The 16,475-nt window shown below is 36.4% G+C and overlaps 1 protein-coding gene across 1 annotated transcript; it reads left to right on the plus strand.

Moving 5' to 3' along the window:
* Positions 1-409: 409 nt before the first annotated feature.
* On the plus strand, positions 410-11,139 carry LOC122147406 (stonustoxin subunit alpha-like). Its single transcript, XM_042769771.1, has 3 exons — positions 410-628; positions 9,534-9,580; positions 10,254-11,139. Exons 1-3 carry the CDS (start codon positions 426-428, stop codon positions 10,814-10,816), a joined length of 813 nt encoding a protein of 270 aa, XP_042625705.1. The 5' UTR covers positions 410-425; the 3' UTR covers positions 10,817-11,139.
* Positions 11,140-16,475: the final 5,336 nt, after the last annotated feature.

Here is a 16,475-nt window from a genome sequence, read left to right on the forward strand (position 1 = left end):
CTTGGAATGGACTGTGAATGTGTGAATTTGAACTACTTGCAAATAATAATTTGTTTTTAAATATGCATACATTCACTCTTATTTGTATGACTCTGTTAACGTTTATTGTCTAAATGTTAATAATATTTATTTTTTAACTTGAAAATTACAGCCAGTTACTTCTTAGTTTTTTAAACAGTTAAAAATAAATAATATCTAATGAGAGGCTGAAATAGGTATAAATGTTCAAATAACAATTCCTATGACACAAATAAATATAAATGCGCCTCATGACTTAACTACATGGAGAAAAGTAAACTAATACTTTTACTTTGGTGCACTTCCACAGACACTTTTGTTACTTTTGTGAATGAAAAATAACAGCTGCAAATACAACCTTCAAAAGTCAGTGTGTGATAGTAATGTTTGATTACCAAACTAATGTCATGTGGACTGTTGTTGTATGTCTTTGTAGACTGTCTGGCTGTATGGTGACAGAGGAAGGCAGTGGTTATGTGTCTTCAGCTCTGAGTTCAAACCCCTCACACCTGAGAGAGCTGGATCTGAGCTACAATCACCCAGGAGATTCAGGAGTCAAGCTTCTCTCTGAGAAATTGAAGGATCCAAACTGCGCACTGGACAAACTCAAGTATGTCAAGTAAGAGGAGTTTTTGATAAACTCCAAAAACAGCATTATAATCTTCACTTATTACAAAACAGGTACACTTTATATACTTTGTACATTTACAAAAGTTATTTTGAGAATTTACAGAGGCATAGCTGTAGTTATACTACAGGGCGAACCTTCTAAGGTGTGCAATTATTTCCAGTAAATGCACAGCAGAAACTTGAAAGTCAATGCTGCACTGTGACTTCATCAGTAAAATAATTTTGGAACTTGTCTGAAATGGGATTTTATTAGGTGAGGTCCGATATCTAGCTTTCCTCACGGTGTGTCTGTCATAACAAAGGATCCAATCCATATACACAATTGTATATGGGCTTTACAGATTTAATCCATATTCACCATATTGAGTGTGTATATATGCAGATATATGAGGTTTGTGTGTATGTGTGTGTTACCTACAATAGAATGAGAATAAATATATGAATTAACTCAAGTATTATCCAAAGGCATTATTTACATGAACAATTTATTCTCAGGTTAATTAAAAAAAGTGAACTTTAAAGATGAAAATGTATTCAAACACAGAACTGCCTATGAGATAAATTACATAAACAATGTAAACATAAAAATTGTGTATATGAATTTCAATATAAAGGTTCTAACTTCAAATAAAGAGAGATTTTGGTTGCTAAAATAATATATAGAGACATGCAAAAAAAAAGTATTGGATTACAGAAAATAACATTATCCTTGAAGAGTAATACAGAATATCATGGCAGGGCATATTCAAATGCAATTATGCAGCTGTAACACTAATAAATGGTTAACACATAATGACAGAATAATGTGTATACATCATTATGATATATGTCTTATGCTGCACTTCATACACAGGTAAATCACATCTGTTCATTGAAGGCACACATCAACATTGTTGGCAATGTTGATGTATTTGGTCTTGGCGGAATAGGTCTGCTGTGCTGCTGCTGCTAGCCAAGAGGCATATAACATACATGAAATAACCCCCCAACAAAGCAGGAGACAAGAAAAAAATGGCTTAACAATAGTAGCCTATGACTATGTGTGCCTGGGCTACTGTGCCTAATGGCTCGACACTAGTGGCCTATGACAATGTGTGCCTGGTCAACCTTGACGAATGTCTTAACTCTAATGCAGTGCTTCTCAACCACATTCCTGGAGCCCTCCAACATTACATGTATTGCATGTCTTATTAATCAAACACACCTGATTTGGGGCATCAGCTCATTAGTAGAGACTGCAAGATCTGCAATTGGTGTGTCAGACAAAGGAGAGATGCAAAATGTGCATCCAGGAATGTGGTTGAGAACCACTGCTATAGTGGCTTATGACTATTGCCGCTTTTCCACTTCGTGGTACGACTCGGCTCGGCACGGCTCAGTATGGTACGGTGCGGCACAGCTCGGCACGGTTTGCATTTCCACTGCAGTTTAGTATCGCTTTAGAGTGGGTGGGATTATTCACATGTCATTATACGTAGTTGCGCGCTTTACTGCCACGATTCCTAAAAAACTTTTTCATTCCGTGTCGCCCCATCAAGCTCTCGCTGGATCCGCTCCTCTGCTGTCAGCGAGAGGGACGTCTGTACTTCCACAACAGACAACAAAACTTTTTGGTTGAAAAGGTGCGCTCGTTCGAAACAGTTGCGTTCGATCGTTGGCTAGCTGTGCTGATTTAAATCTAGCGGTTCTTTTGTGTTTGTGTCGCAAGTTCAGTGACGTAGGTAGTGACAATTCTCTACGGCCAATCCGTGATCAGCAGAGCTTACATGTCAGGTTTTGGTAACAGTACGGTTCACTTGGCACCTCAACCGAGGAGGTACTAAAAAAAGTACCAGGTACCAGGTAATATACCCAGTGGAAAACCCCGCAAAAGTGAACCATACCGAGCCGTACCACGCAGTGGAAAAGTGCCATATGTGTGGCTGAGCTACCTTGCAGAATAGCTTAACACTATTGGCCTATGACTATATGTTCCTGGGTTACCTTGCCGAATGGCTTAACTGTAGTGGCATATGACTGTGTGCCTGGGCTACCTTGCCAAAAGGCTTAACTCTAGTAGCCTATGACTATGTGTGCCTGGGCTACCATGCTGAATGGCTTAACTCTAGTGGCCTATGACTATGTGTGCCTTGGCTACCTTGCTGAATGACTGGCTCTAAAAACATGCACTCATTAACAACAGATATGTTGCAAGCTGGTAGAGATAAGAACCCCAGCAACCACCTGTGTAAATACAATAATTAAATAATTTGATATAACATAGACATAATCTTATCCTCTTATTGATAAGTGAAAAGCTTTTGAGATGACAGGAAAGACTGGTCTCTGCTCTGATACTGTGTATAGCTTAAATCAACTGCACACATTAAGCAGATTTGAGATTTGGATTTCCTCAGAAAAAAAAGAATGAAGCACTTTATTCAGCAGAGATCATAAACATGAGTAAGTCTCATTTATTTATTTATATACTTGTACTAGTTTTCACATAACGTGTAAACATTTTACTAGTTAGACTTTTTTCCAAAAGACTTTTTCCAAACTATAATTCCTGCCTAAATGTATAATCAAGTGATTCTCAAAACTCTGGCAAAAATTATATTTTATTTATACCATTCAAAAGCTTGATGTAAATAATATAAATGTAACAAATAAATGTAACTGTAACAAATGTAACAAACAATGCTGTTCTTTCAATTTATCCCCCCTAAAAACCTGAAAAACAATATTCTCAGCTCTTTTCAACATTAATAATAATAATAATAATGATAATAATAACAATAATTTATTAAATTATTTTGTAGAAAATAAGGTTGTTAAAGGGTTTGTTCAGCCAAAAATTAAAATTATGTCATTAATAACTCACCCTCATGTCGTTCCAAACCCGTAAGACCGCCGTTCATCTTCGGAACACAGTTAAAGATATTTTAGATTTAGTCAGAGAGCTTTCTGTCCCTCCATTGAAACTGTATGTACGGTATATTGTCCATGTCCAGAAAGGTAATAAAAACATCATCAAAGTAGTCCATGTGACATCAGAGGGTCCGTTAGAATTTATTGAAGCATCGAAATACATTTTGTTCCAAAAATAACAAAAATTACGACTTTATTCCGCTTTTTTTTCTCTTCTCTTCCGGGTCTGTTGTGAACGCGACTGCTGTGACTGTTGACGTATGACGCTGCTGACGTGTTCTCTGATGCGCCCAATAACAAAGAAAACACGTCAGCAGCGTCGTACGTCAGCGGCGTCACTACAGTGTTGTGAACGCGCTTACAACAGAACCGGAAGAGAAGAAAATGATGAATAAAGTCGTAATTTTTGTTATTTTTGGACCAAAATGTATTTTCGATGCTTCTATAAATTCCAACGGACCCTCTGATGTCACATGGACTACTTTGATGATGTTTTATTACCTTTCTGGACATGGGACAGTATACCGTACATAAATTTTCAATGGAGGGTCAGAAAGCTCTCGGACTAAATCTGAAATATCTTAAACTGTGTTCCGAAGATGAACGGAGGTCTTATGGGTTTGGAACGACATGAGGGTGAGTCATTAATGACATAATTTTAATTTTTGGCTGAACTAACCCTTTAAAAGGATTTCTGAAGGATTGTGTGACTGGAGTAATGATGCAAAAAATTCAGTTTGAAAGTCAGCTTTGATTGTTCCTAATAAACTGTTTAACTGCACTCACAAGTGAATATTAAATTATGTTGTGGAATAATTAAATATATTCTAAATAAACTACAAACATAAAATTATATACATTTATTTTGTCCTCACATTCTTTCTTGTAACTCTTCCCTCTCAGTGACACAGCTGACTGAATGGCTCATTATGCAGCTCATTATGTGGGTCTTTGTCTTCTCAGGTGTGAATCACAATTATATTCATGATAGTTGACGCCTACTCGCATATGACTTTTACCAACAAAAAGTGTCTTAGAAAATTTTAATCAATATATTGTTTTCTGTAAGTGAGTAAACAAGATGATTTTCACATAATTTAGAAAGAAAAATTCTAGGCTACAATCTCCAGTTCTCAAAAGTCCGGGAACCAATGTTCTGTATGTGTTTTATTGCCCTATTCAAGTGATTTAACATTTTTAGTTTTACACTAACCACGCATAACATTTTTTTTCTCAAAAAGACAATCATGTACATACATGCTGCTCACATATTATTATAGCCCCGTTTGTGCTGATTACAGTGAGATTAGACTTTAGCCATTTAGATATTTATAAGAAACTGAAAAAAGCACAAATGTCAGGGCATGACAAAACTTCCCCAGGCCCCAAAAATACCCTTAGACTCCAGAGGGTTAATGCATGAGTTGCCAGCACGATCACTTCATTTTGTTCTTCAGTGGAAACAAGTAGGCTACACCGTCATTTTTGCTTATACAGATAAAACTAATACTTCATTCAGAACTGTAAATGGTCTACTCTTATTTTTGTATGCACTCACAGTATCAACAAAACGTTGTGCTTTTATAAAATAGAGAAAACAAACAGAATGCGTTTGCCTTCTCGTGTGAGTGAACAGGGAAATGTTGAGCTCAGGCTGAAATCAAAGGCTCTAAAATCAGGTATTGTTTAGCTTTGCCGTGTCCGAAACTGATGGTTTATATTCACAATAAGCTACAGAATACATGTAAGATTGGCTTGATGAAGTAAGCTAATAATGACAGTAAGACATTAATAATGTATAATCAAGCTTTGGTTCATATTTAAGAAACAACTTTTGTCTTATACTATTACAGCAAAAATTTATTTTTGTTCCATTAATAAATTTTATGTGAGATTGAAAAATAAACAGTGCTATTATCATGTAGGCTATTCATCAAAAGCAGCAGCAAAAAGCAGCATGCTCACTGGCAGTCCAGTTCATTACAAAAATATATATATACAAACTCAATTCCAAAAAAAGTTGGGACACTGTACAAATTGTGAATAAATACAGAATGCAATTATGTGGAAGTTTCAAATTTCATTATTTTATTTATAATTCAACATAGATGACATATCAAATGTTTAAACTGAGTAAATGTATAATTTTAAGGGAAAAATAAGTTGATTTTAAATTTCATGGCATCAACACATCTCAAAAAAGTTGGGACAAGGCCATGTTTACGACTGTGTAGCACTCCCTCTTCTTTTTAAAACAGTCTGCAAACGTCTGGGGACTGAGGAGACAAGTTGCTCAAGTTTAGGAATAGGAATGTTGTCCCATTCTTGTCTAATACAGGCTTCTAGTTGCTCAACTGCCTTAGGTCTTCTTTGTCGCATCTTCCTCTTTATGATGCACCAAATGTTTTCTATGGGTGAAAGATCTGGACTGCAGGCTGTGCCATTTCAGTACCCGGATCCTTCTTCTATGCAGCCATGATGTTGTAATTGATACAGTATGTGGTCTGGCATTGTCATGTTGGAAAATGCAAGGTCTTTCCTGAAAGAGACGACGTCTGGATGGGAGCATATGTTGTTCTAGAACTTGGATATACCTTTCAGCATTGATGGTGCCTTTCCAGATGTGTAAGCTGCCCATGCCACACACACTCATGCAACCCCATACCATCAGAGATGCAGGCTTCTGAACTGAGCACTGATAACAAACCAGAGGCAGCAATATCTTCAGAATGGAAAAGGGTTGACAATACACCAAACATAAAATATCAATTTTATTTAAATTTTCATTTTTGTGTTTCAGAGGAAAAAGCAATGTTAGGAATGTGACATCTCTCCATTATGGACCGGTTTGAAAGCAGAAATTATGCAAACGCGTATATATGCTTTAAAAACTTTAACAGAGATGTCTAGTAGCCTATTGGATGTGCCTTTAGAGAGAAATACAACCTTCATTCAAATTATATAATCTGGGAGTATTTGCTTTCGTTTTGTACTGGTTCCTTTAAAAGTAAACATTTTTCTCATGTATGTGATGTACCCCAGTTTTTCGTTATCTTATTATCAGGAAAAAATTCAAGTGATCACAGGGGCGCCTCCCTGTCATGCATGCGCATTAATACTTTTCCGCACAAACACTTAAATACAAATAGTAATAAAGCACATTTATTTTAGGTTAATGCCACAGTATGGGATCCGCATTAAAATAAATCTTCACAAGTCTACATCTGAGACAGGTGCAGTTATAACCTGTAAATTGAAGGCTATTAGACATTTTAAAATGATCTCCCATTTGTTGATCATTAGTGCTCTTTTCATGAACATGTTTTAATAACTCTCATATTCTTTTTTTTTTTAATAAATCGTTTATGCATTAAATAATAAAGATACAAAGCAGGTTAAGTTAATAAGATGGAAGTTTCACATTTTGCATGTGCATTACAAAGTAAATAATTTTTTTACATGCAATTATCCAAAATAAAACCAAACAAGATTTGTTATGAAGATAAAATAAGTAGAGAAATAAGAATAAATGCTGCGCGTTGCACTCAGCTTCATGCGCGCCACGCAAATCTTGCACTCTAATATTTTAAGGAATATGATACACACCTGCATTTAAATTTGTATGAAAGCAAGTAAAGAAGGCTCCCTTTAAAATCACTGAAGTGGTCAATTAATGAAGCTCTTTTTTACATTGTGTGCATTTTGGTCATTATAATGAGAGAACTTGAGTTTAAACGTGAGGATGTTTTATTAATCCGTCTATTCTTTAGAGTTTCAAGGATTTAGCTAAATCGTGCAGGTTTAATTTATTCGTTTCTTGTTTAAGTTAGGCCTAAATAATGGGAGAGAAATTATACAGTACCTCATGTTTTACTAAAATAAAGGAAATAATTTATAAAACGCGACAATTTCTTAATCAGTGTACAGACAGATATCTTTTGCCCCAAGAAGTTATTTGTCAAAATAAAGGACAAGTAAAGAATAAGTGAGTATGTGTATTTTAAAAATGTATTTTTTTTTTTTTAATTAATTTTCATTTTTTTTATTGAAAATGTATCTTTTCCAAATATAGGCCTAATATGTGAGAATATTGACATTTTGCATATAAATCCATGTAGCCTAGCTCAATAAAATAGGCTACCACTTTTAATTCTCCGATGCAAAAAGTAAACCACCATTTCTTTAGGATAATATAACACATAATTCATATTATATAAATAATACTGCACACCTATTAAATGTTTCAAATCTAGAATATGGTGTAATACTGTGAAGCTAAGAGAAAATATAAGCACAGGCTCTTAGGCTTGACATTTATCCTGCTTGAATTCATCCTAAGAAACACACATAACTTCATAAGTACTAAACTTTCATCTGTGAATATTCAATATTTTAACTACAGTGTTTTTCTTTCGCTTTCATCTGTGAGCAGCCGTCAAATGTAACACATCGGTGAGGCAAAGCTGACGGCTATTTGCGAAAATGAAAAAAAAAAAAAGCGCCACTCAGTGGTCAAAAGCTGCAAATGCACTTTGCAGACGTGGCGACGGCAGCAAAAAGCTCATTTTGGTTGGCCACCTACTGTAAGTGGTTGCAAACAATATATTTTAGCTACATTTAAAAAGATAGTCAACTAAATTTGTTTATTTTAATGTAGCTAAAATAAATTGATTGCAACCACTTATCTTAAAAAAAAAGTAAATTCAATGAATCATTTTTTTTTTTTTATAGTTACTAGTTAATGTATTATTAATCACTTCTGAATCATTGAAATGTCAACACTGTGGAATTCCCTGTATGACATTGTCTAACCGTTAGGATATTAATTGCAATCATCTATCGTTGGTCGGCATGGGTTGAGACATAACCCTAACTTTTCAGAACTGAATCAATTAAACGGTTTAGAATAATTGAATAGACCTAAGCCTGCATTTGAGTAAGCCAATTTCAATTTCTCAAATTCAATTTGTCATTCATTGTGCAAATAATATTCTCAAACTTCTTGTTGTTGCTCATGAGCTAGAAGCTACTCACTGCCTGCATATCGTCCTCTTCTTGCTTCCTCTTTATGGTCTGCACAGCAGTGACAGAAGCTGCGGCCTCCTCACCTTCTCTTGTTAAACAAGTTCCAATCAATCCTTCTCCATTTCTTGGGAGGCGCCGGATTTTACCTAGAATTGTAACACTCAGAGTACCACAAGCATCAAATTGACCCTTCGAGAATTGTGACCATGGTTGTATTTGAACAGTCTGTTCTTCATTTAAATTCTACCTTCTAACCATCTAACCAATTTATCTGTTATTTAATTTAGAAGCATTTGAAAGGAAATGTATGGAGTCCATCTTACCTTAAGTCCTTTTAGCCCGTGAAGGAATGGTCCCTCCGTCAAATGGGGATCTGCCAGTCTGGCAGATTTCCTCCATTATTTAATTTCTCTAGTCCCCCTAGACTTCTTGGCACCGGACTTAAGTTTAACTGGGGCATCTCTGGCGAAACTTATGTCTCAAGCATCACCCTGTTGCGTTGGGTGATGTCTCACCCCTTTTGAACACTATCACTTGGGATTAAGATCTCTAGTGCTCTACTAACCATCTGCACAGCAGTGACCAGACAGACTCCAAACAATGCCTTTGAATATGCTTTAAATATGCTGATTACTTCATGTTTACGTCATGCTTTAACCATGTATCGTTATTAGTATTTCCAGACAGATGTCTTGTTCATGTATTAAACTCCCTAAGGTTAGCATTTCTGTTCCCTAGCACGTACTCAAAAGTTAGGCCTGCATGAAAAAAAAGGGTTGGACATTATTTGTAATCAACTGATTTCATGATTAATTTAAAATTGATTAAAAGTAACATTTCCTTCACACTATACAATTGCACATATCAACAGATAAGACAGATTTGCAGAAACCTCAATCAAAAGAAGATTAATTGTTCACTGATTCACTGTGACACTGTGTGTTCTGTAGTGTGGATCATGGAGGAGAGATCAGGATTACAGCAGGACAACGCAAATGTATGTATATACTCTCTCTCTCTCTCTCTCTCTCTCTCTCTCTCTCTCTCTTTCTCACACACACACACACACACACACATCTGGTAAACTGTACTGAGACACTGCTGATACTGTATATTGAACAAGAAAAGTTAGCTACATTAAAAGATCAGACAGATTCATAATCCCTGATACTAGGGGCAGAAAGAAATGTATTATTTTATTTTTTTATTTAATTATTACAGAAAGATCTTAAGAATCCTATCTTATCTGTTTGGTTACTGTGGCAATTTCAGTTAGAACCTCATTTAGGACAAAAGCTATAGCAGAATTATATTTATGTGCATAATCTTATTTTAACTATGTATAGGAAAAAGAATATTACAGAAGAATACTAACTCACCAAAAATAAATAAATCTAAAACTGTCTTAACTTTAGGACAACCCCACATTTCTTAAGTACATTATTATCAATGGTTTCTTGGTAACAGACCTTAGAGTTGAGTACTGAACTCACAATTTTCTAACAACAGACAAGATCAGATTTTGTAAAATAAGAATCCTAAATCAAGTTAAGATTGGTCTCTGTAATACGAAATTGTGAAAAATCCAAAATTAACTTGTCAGATCTTAACTTATAACTTAAGATGTAACGTTTCTGTAATACACCTCTGAAGTGCTTTCTCTCCATCAGATTCCCTTCAGCTCACTTTGGATCCGAACACAGCGAATAAACACCTCCATCTGTCTAAGAGGAACAGAGTTGTTACCGTTTCTCTCAAAAATCAGTCATATCCCCATCATCCAGACAGATTTGATGATGTGCTTCAGGTGTTGTGTGAAGAGAGCGTGTGTGGACGCTGTTACTGGGAGATTGAGTGTTCTTTGGATGATCCTAATGTTGATATATCAGTGTCATATAAGAGCATCAACAGGAAGGGACGGGGTAATGAGTGTGTGTTTGGGCATAATGATCAGTCCTGGAGTTTGATGTGCTCTGAATTCCATAACTCGTTCATACACAATAATATAAAGACTAAACTTATGGAGCCCATCAGAACAGGATTTTATTGGCATAATAGAATAGGAGTGTTTGTGGATCACAGTGCAGGAATTCTGTCCTTCTACAGAATCTGCAAAGACACAATGAGCCTAATCCACACAGTCCAGACCACATTCACTCAGCCGCTCTATCCTGGGATTAGGTTCCGTTCTCCATTGTTTATTGCCACCGGTCAAGCAGTGAAACTGTGTTGATGAATCAGAATACATTCTAGAGAGATTTTACCCATAATGCTTTGATATCTTCATGATAAATCAGTGACTGTCACACTGGCTTGACTAGATAAGATAAGAGGTTTGATGCAGAAAGACAATGAACAATTATATTTAATAAAAATCAGGTATAAACACCAGCACAAAACGTTAACACAAGTGAAATGAACATAAGATGACTAAGGGTTAAAATAGACTAGATCAGTGGTTCTCAACCACGCTCCTGTTTCTGGCTTCCAAGACCAACTCTTATCTATTTGAATGCGGGAATCCTGCAATCTCAAAACCTGCTTGTTAATGTCAGGGCTAATGCGCTAATGTCAGAATTGTGTGATGTTGAGTTTTACAATAAAAGCCATCAAAAACTCATATATATACAGAGGTGGAAAGTAACGAATAACATTTACTTGTGTTACGGTAATTGAGTAGCTTTTTTGTGTACTTCTACTTTTTAAAGTAATTTTTAAAATCTGTAATTTTACTTTTACTCAAGTATATTTAGTTTGAAGTATTGTACTTCACTACATTTTAAAACACAATAATTACTGAGTAAAAAAAAAATCACTCCCTGGAAACTACTGCTGTAAATAATGGGCAGGAGGGCAAACTGGCGCTAAAATCACAAAAAAGATGCAGACGGACAAAACAGGTGTTAGTGGTGCAGACACAGCTGCACAGTTGCACTGGTGATTAAAATGAAGCTTGGACATTTTAGCAAGAGGTTTTGCACAAATTAGCCAAATGACAGTGATGTGGAGTGTGCGATATATATCCTCTGCGATAATATAATTGTTGTGTTAATGATGTGCGCGCACATTCATAGTGCGTTCTTTCACTGTGTGATTCAGTCTTGTAAAATGCATTTAGAATGATGCATAATTTCCATAAAATTATTAGAACGAGTTTACCGGTAAATACACAAATGTGCTGTTCATACAAACAATGGCTTTCCCTCTTTTTACCGGTAAAATACCATTCACACATCAGTTCCAAAATACTGGTAAACTCAGTTATGTCAATTACCCATCTGTGGAGAAGCGCTCTACAGGTGCTGGTCATATAATTAGAATATCATCAAAAAGTTTTTATTTCATTGTTTCATTTTTCACAAAAGGATTTATTTCATTAATTCCATTCAAAAAGTGAAACTTGTATATTATATTCATTCATTACACACAGACTGATATATTTCAAATGTTTATTTCTTTTAATTTTGATGATTATAACTGTCAACTTAGGAAAATCCAAAATTCAGTATCTCAGAAAATTAGAATATAACTTAAGACCAATACAAAGAAAGGATTTTTAGAAATCTTGGCCAACTAAAAAGTATAAAAATGAAAAGTATGAGCATGTACAGCACTCAATACTTAGTTGGGGCTCCTTTTGAAATGAATTACTGCAGCAATGCGGCGTGGCATGGAGTCGCTCAGGCTGTGGCACTGCTCAGGTGTTATGAAAGCCCAGGTTGCTCTGATAGTGGCCTTCAGCTCTTCTGCATTGTTGGGTCTGGCATATTGCATCTTCCTCTTCCCAATACTCCATAGATTTTCTATGGGGTTAAGGTCAAGCGAGTTTGCTGGCCAATTAAGAAAAGGGATACCATGGTCCTTAAACCAGGTACTGGAAGCTTTGGCACTGTGTGCAGGTGCCAAGTCCTGTTGTAAAATGAAATCTGCATCTCCATAAAGTTGGTCAGCAGCAGGAAGCATGAAGTGCTATAAAACATCCTGGTATACGGCTGTGTTGACCTTGGACCTCAGAAAACACAGTGGACCAACACCAGCGGATGACATGGCACCCCAAACCATCACTGACTGTGGAAACTTTACACTGGACCTCAAGAAATATGGATTGTGTGCCTCTCTTCTCTTCCTCCAGACTCTGGGACCCTGATATTCAAAGGAAATGCAAAATTTACTTTCATCAGAGCACATAACTTTGGACTACTCTGCAGCAGTCCAGTCCTTTTTGCCAGTCCTCTTATTCTGACGCTGTCTGTTGTTCAAGAGTGGCTTGACACAAGGAATGCGACAGCTGAAACCCATGTCTTGCATATGTCTGTGTGTAGTGGTTCTTGAAGCACTGACTCCAGCTGCAGTCCACTCTTTGTGAATCTCCCCCACATTTTTGAATGGGTTTTGTTTCACAATCCTCTCCAGGGTGCGGTTATCCCTATTGCTTGTACACTTTTTTCTATCACATCTTTTCCTTCCCTTCGCCTCTCTATTAATATGCTTGGACACAGAGCTCTGTGAAACAGCCAGCCTCTTTTGCAATGACCTTTTGTGTCTTACCCTCCTTGTGCAAGGTGTCAATGGTCGTCTTTTGGACAACTGTCAATTCAGCAGTCTTCCCCATGATTGTGTAGCCTACAGAACTAGACTGAGAGACCATTTAAAGGCTTTGCAGGTGTTTTGAGTTAGTTAACTGATTAGAGTGTGGCACCAGGTGTCTTCAATATTGAACCTTTTCATAATATTCTAATTTTCTGAGATACTGAATTTTGGATTTTCCTTAGTTGTCAGTTATAAACATCAAAATTAAAAGAAATAAACATTTGAAATATATCAGTCTGTGTGTAATGAATAAATATAATATACAAGTTTCACTTTTTCAATAGAATTAAGTGAAATAAATCAACTTTTTGATGATATTCTAATTATATGACCAGCACCTGTAGTTTCACGCTCTGTCCAATTTGATTTCATTTATTTTACTTCTAAGTGACAGGCGAAAGCAGATGATCACAGAATGCGGTTTTGCCCTTAATAACATGACACATGTAATAGTTACAATAGTTGTAAAGTTAGGTTAGAGTTGAGGATTCAAATGCAGATTTTATTTGAAAGAATGGTCAAAATAGGCTGGGTAAAACAGTAACATCCAAGGCAAGACGAAGGAGTAATCCAATAAACAGACAATGGTCAAACAATAAAAAAATGGAAAAACAGTCCAAGAATCAAAACAGGCAAGGAAAACAAGGAATCAGAGAACACAGAGACTAGAAACACGCTTCAGGCTAACAATACTCAGCAGTGTGAGTGTGTGTGAGTGCATATTTTATAGTCCTGATTGGAAACAGGGTGTGTCTGTAAATTAGTTCCTACGCAGGGGTTATGGGAAATGGAGTCTGGGTTAAATGACAAGAGTAAGGGATGGAGTGCCCTCTAGAGCAGGGGTTCCCAAACTTTTAAGCCCGCGACCCCCATGATAAATGCGCTGCTGCCCCGCGACCCCGCACACCCCCCCCCCCCCCCCCCACCACCACCTCCTCCTCCTCAACCTCAACAACCCCTTTTTTTGGAGCCTCCAAACACCTTTAACTTTAGCAAACAGCGGGATACGTTGTGTTGCTGCGCGTGATGTACTTACATAACTTGATTGTGATTGACGCTGATGTAATCTCGTAATGTCTGGGACAAAATTACAAATTGAATATATATATATATATTATATTTTTTTATTTGTATCAGACTTTTCTTCAAACACCATTTAACAAGTATTGAATTAACCCTTTCACACGTAAGTTTAAATATTCTGGCTGACCCCCAGCGTGAGTTTTTCAAGGCGATCGTTATTTAGATGTGTCACTTTATGGTTTCCATGGTGATGCGTCATTGCTTGTCACGTGACACACCGCAGAAACAACAGAGCTGAATGAATGATGATCTGCTTTTATGTCATTTTTCCTTTTTTATTCAAAATATTCACAAATTTGTAGATATGGAATGAAATAGCTGATATTCCGATTTTCAAATATATGCAAGTGGAAGTGTTTTGTTGTTTAAACGCCTTTATAACGATCTCGTTAGTTGAGCTGTATGCGCGATGGGCGCCGCTATCTTAGTTTGTGCCGCAGACGCAGTTCAGAGAATTGGATCTGTTGGATTTGCAACACGTGAATTCATCCACTTCTCCCGAAATACATAAAAGTAAGTGGATGGTGAACTGGGGAGAATAATAGAGTAAACTTTAAAGTTACTTAAACAATGTGTATCTGATATGCATAAAACGTGTCTAATTATAATGGAAAGGATTATTATTGCCTCGTCCTTTGACATCAGTGTGTATTTACAAACTCTAAATGTATTGTTTTTTTTAGTACTTATATGTCTGAAACCTAAAATAAAACATTATGTGGTTGAAAACACTGAAAAGTTGTGATGACAGCTCTGAGCGCGCCTGTCTCTGGGTCAGCGCCAGCCAACGCGGGAGAGCACATTTGAATTTCACGTCATGCAGTGACCGGTGTGATCATACACTCCAGGGACCAGCCTAGACTGATCACACCGGTGTGATCGTACGTGCGAAAGGGTTAAAATAATTGCAACAAAAATATATAGGGCCTATATATTTTTTCCACTTTTTTTTATAGAAATCATCTCGCGACCCCTGCGCCGGGGTCCCCCCACTTTGGGAACCACTGCTCTAGAGGAGCTCACAGGCTTATGATTGGCTGAAAACAGATGTCTTACATCAGTGCATTCTTGCATTGTATCTGCTCATACCGGTAATCTCCATTCCTCATTCACACAGCGCATGTTACTGGTAATTTACTGGTAATGTTACAACTTCTCATAGAATGAATACACTGGAATTTTTGAAAAGGTCCTGTTCACAAATGATCTCTTAAAAGTAATTTAACCGGTAATTTACCAGTAAAGATTGTAGGTGTAAAAGGGGCCACTGTTTCCACAGATCATTTTCACTTAAGAAAACTTTATATGATGTATTATGGAGCTTTTATTTTGAAACTCAACATCAGACAGTCCTGAATCTGAGTGATAGTCTGTGGAAACTAGTGATGGGAAGTTCGGATCATTTCATCGTCTCAAACCCTTGAGTCTCGTTCAGCAAAATGAACACATTTTTTTTTTTTTTTTTGAGTTATTTCATTCATTTTAGCAAAATGTAATTAAAATGTTACATGTTACTTCCCTAACATGTCTACTACTTACGCAAACACCGATCATGCTACAAACAAGACAAAACTATAATGCAATAAGAAACAGAAAATATTAATTCATTGTTTACCTGGATCTTTAGTCTAAGATTAGCTCACCTCACCTCTTATCTGACAAGTCTTTGGGTTTGAGTCATTTGTTCATCATGTGACAGCCGCATAAACTTAATCAATGCAGTCTGAACCAGAAAGAGATTTTTTCCTTACAAATGGTTGCATAGTTATTATTATTATTATTATTTTCTTTATTATAATTATTATTTACTCTTACAGTTACGTGATGCGTTTCTGGTCTCAGATTGTAGCTTTTTATTTCTTACAGTTTATAAATGTGTGAATTTCTGTCATGATGGTTCTTTTCCATAACACTGAATGTTGTAACAAAGGTAATAAAGAGTTGGTTATTATTATTAAGTCTCCTTCTGGCTCAGACTGCATAGGTTTAGCTTATGGGATTGTTGTGATGAACGAACGACTCGAAAAACCCAAAGACTCAAGAGATGAACTAATCAATTCTCTTTCCAGTGCAGACTGCATTGGTTAAGTATGGGGCTGTCAGGTGATGAACGAATGACTCAAAAAAGCCAAAGACTCAAAACAGATAAACTAATTTCAGTACAGAACCCATAGGAAGTTGCACATGTGTGACTGAATGAATCACGCCCCGAGACAACT

This window comes from Cyprinus carpio, chromosome A14, assembly GCF_018340385.1.
Source record: "Cyprinus carpio isolate SPL01 chromosome A14, ASM1834038v1, whole genome shotgun sequence".
NCBI classification, from domain to species: Eukaryota; Metazoa; Chordata; class Actinopteri; order Cypriniformes; family Cyprinidae; genus Cyprinus; species Cyprinus carpio.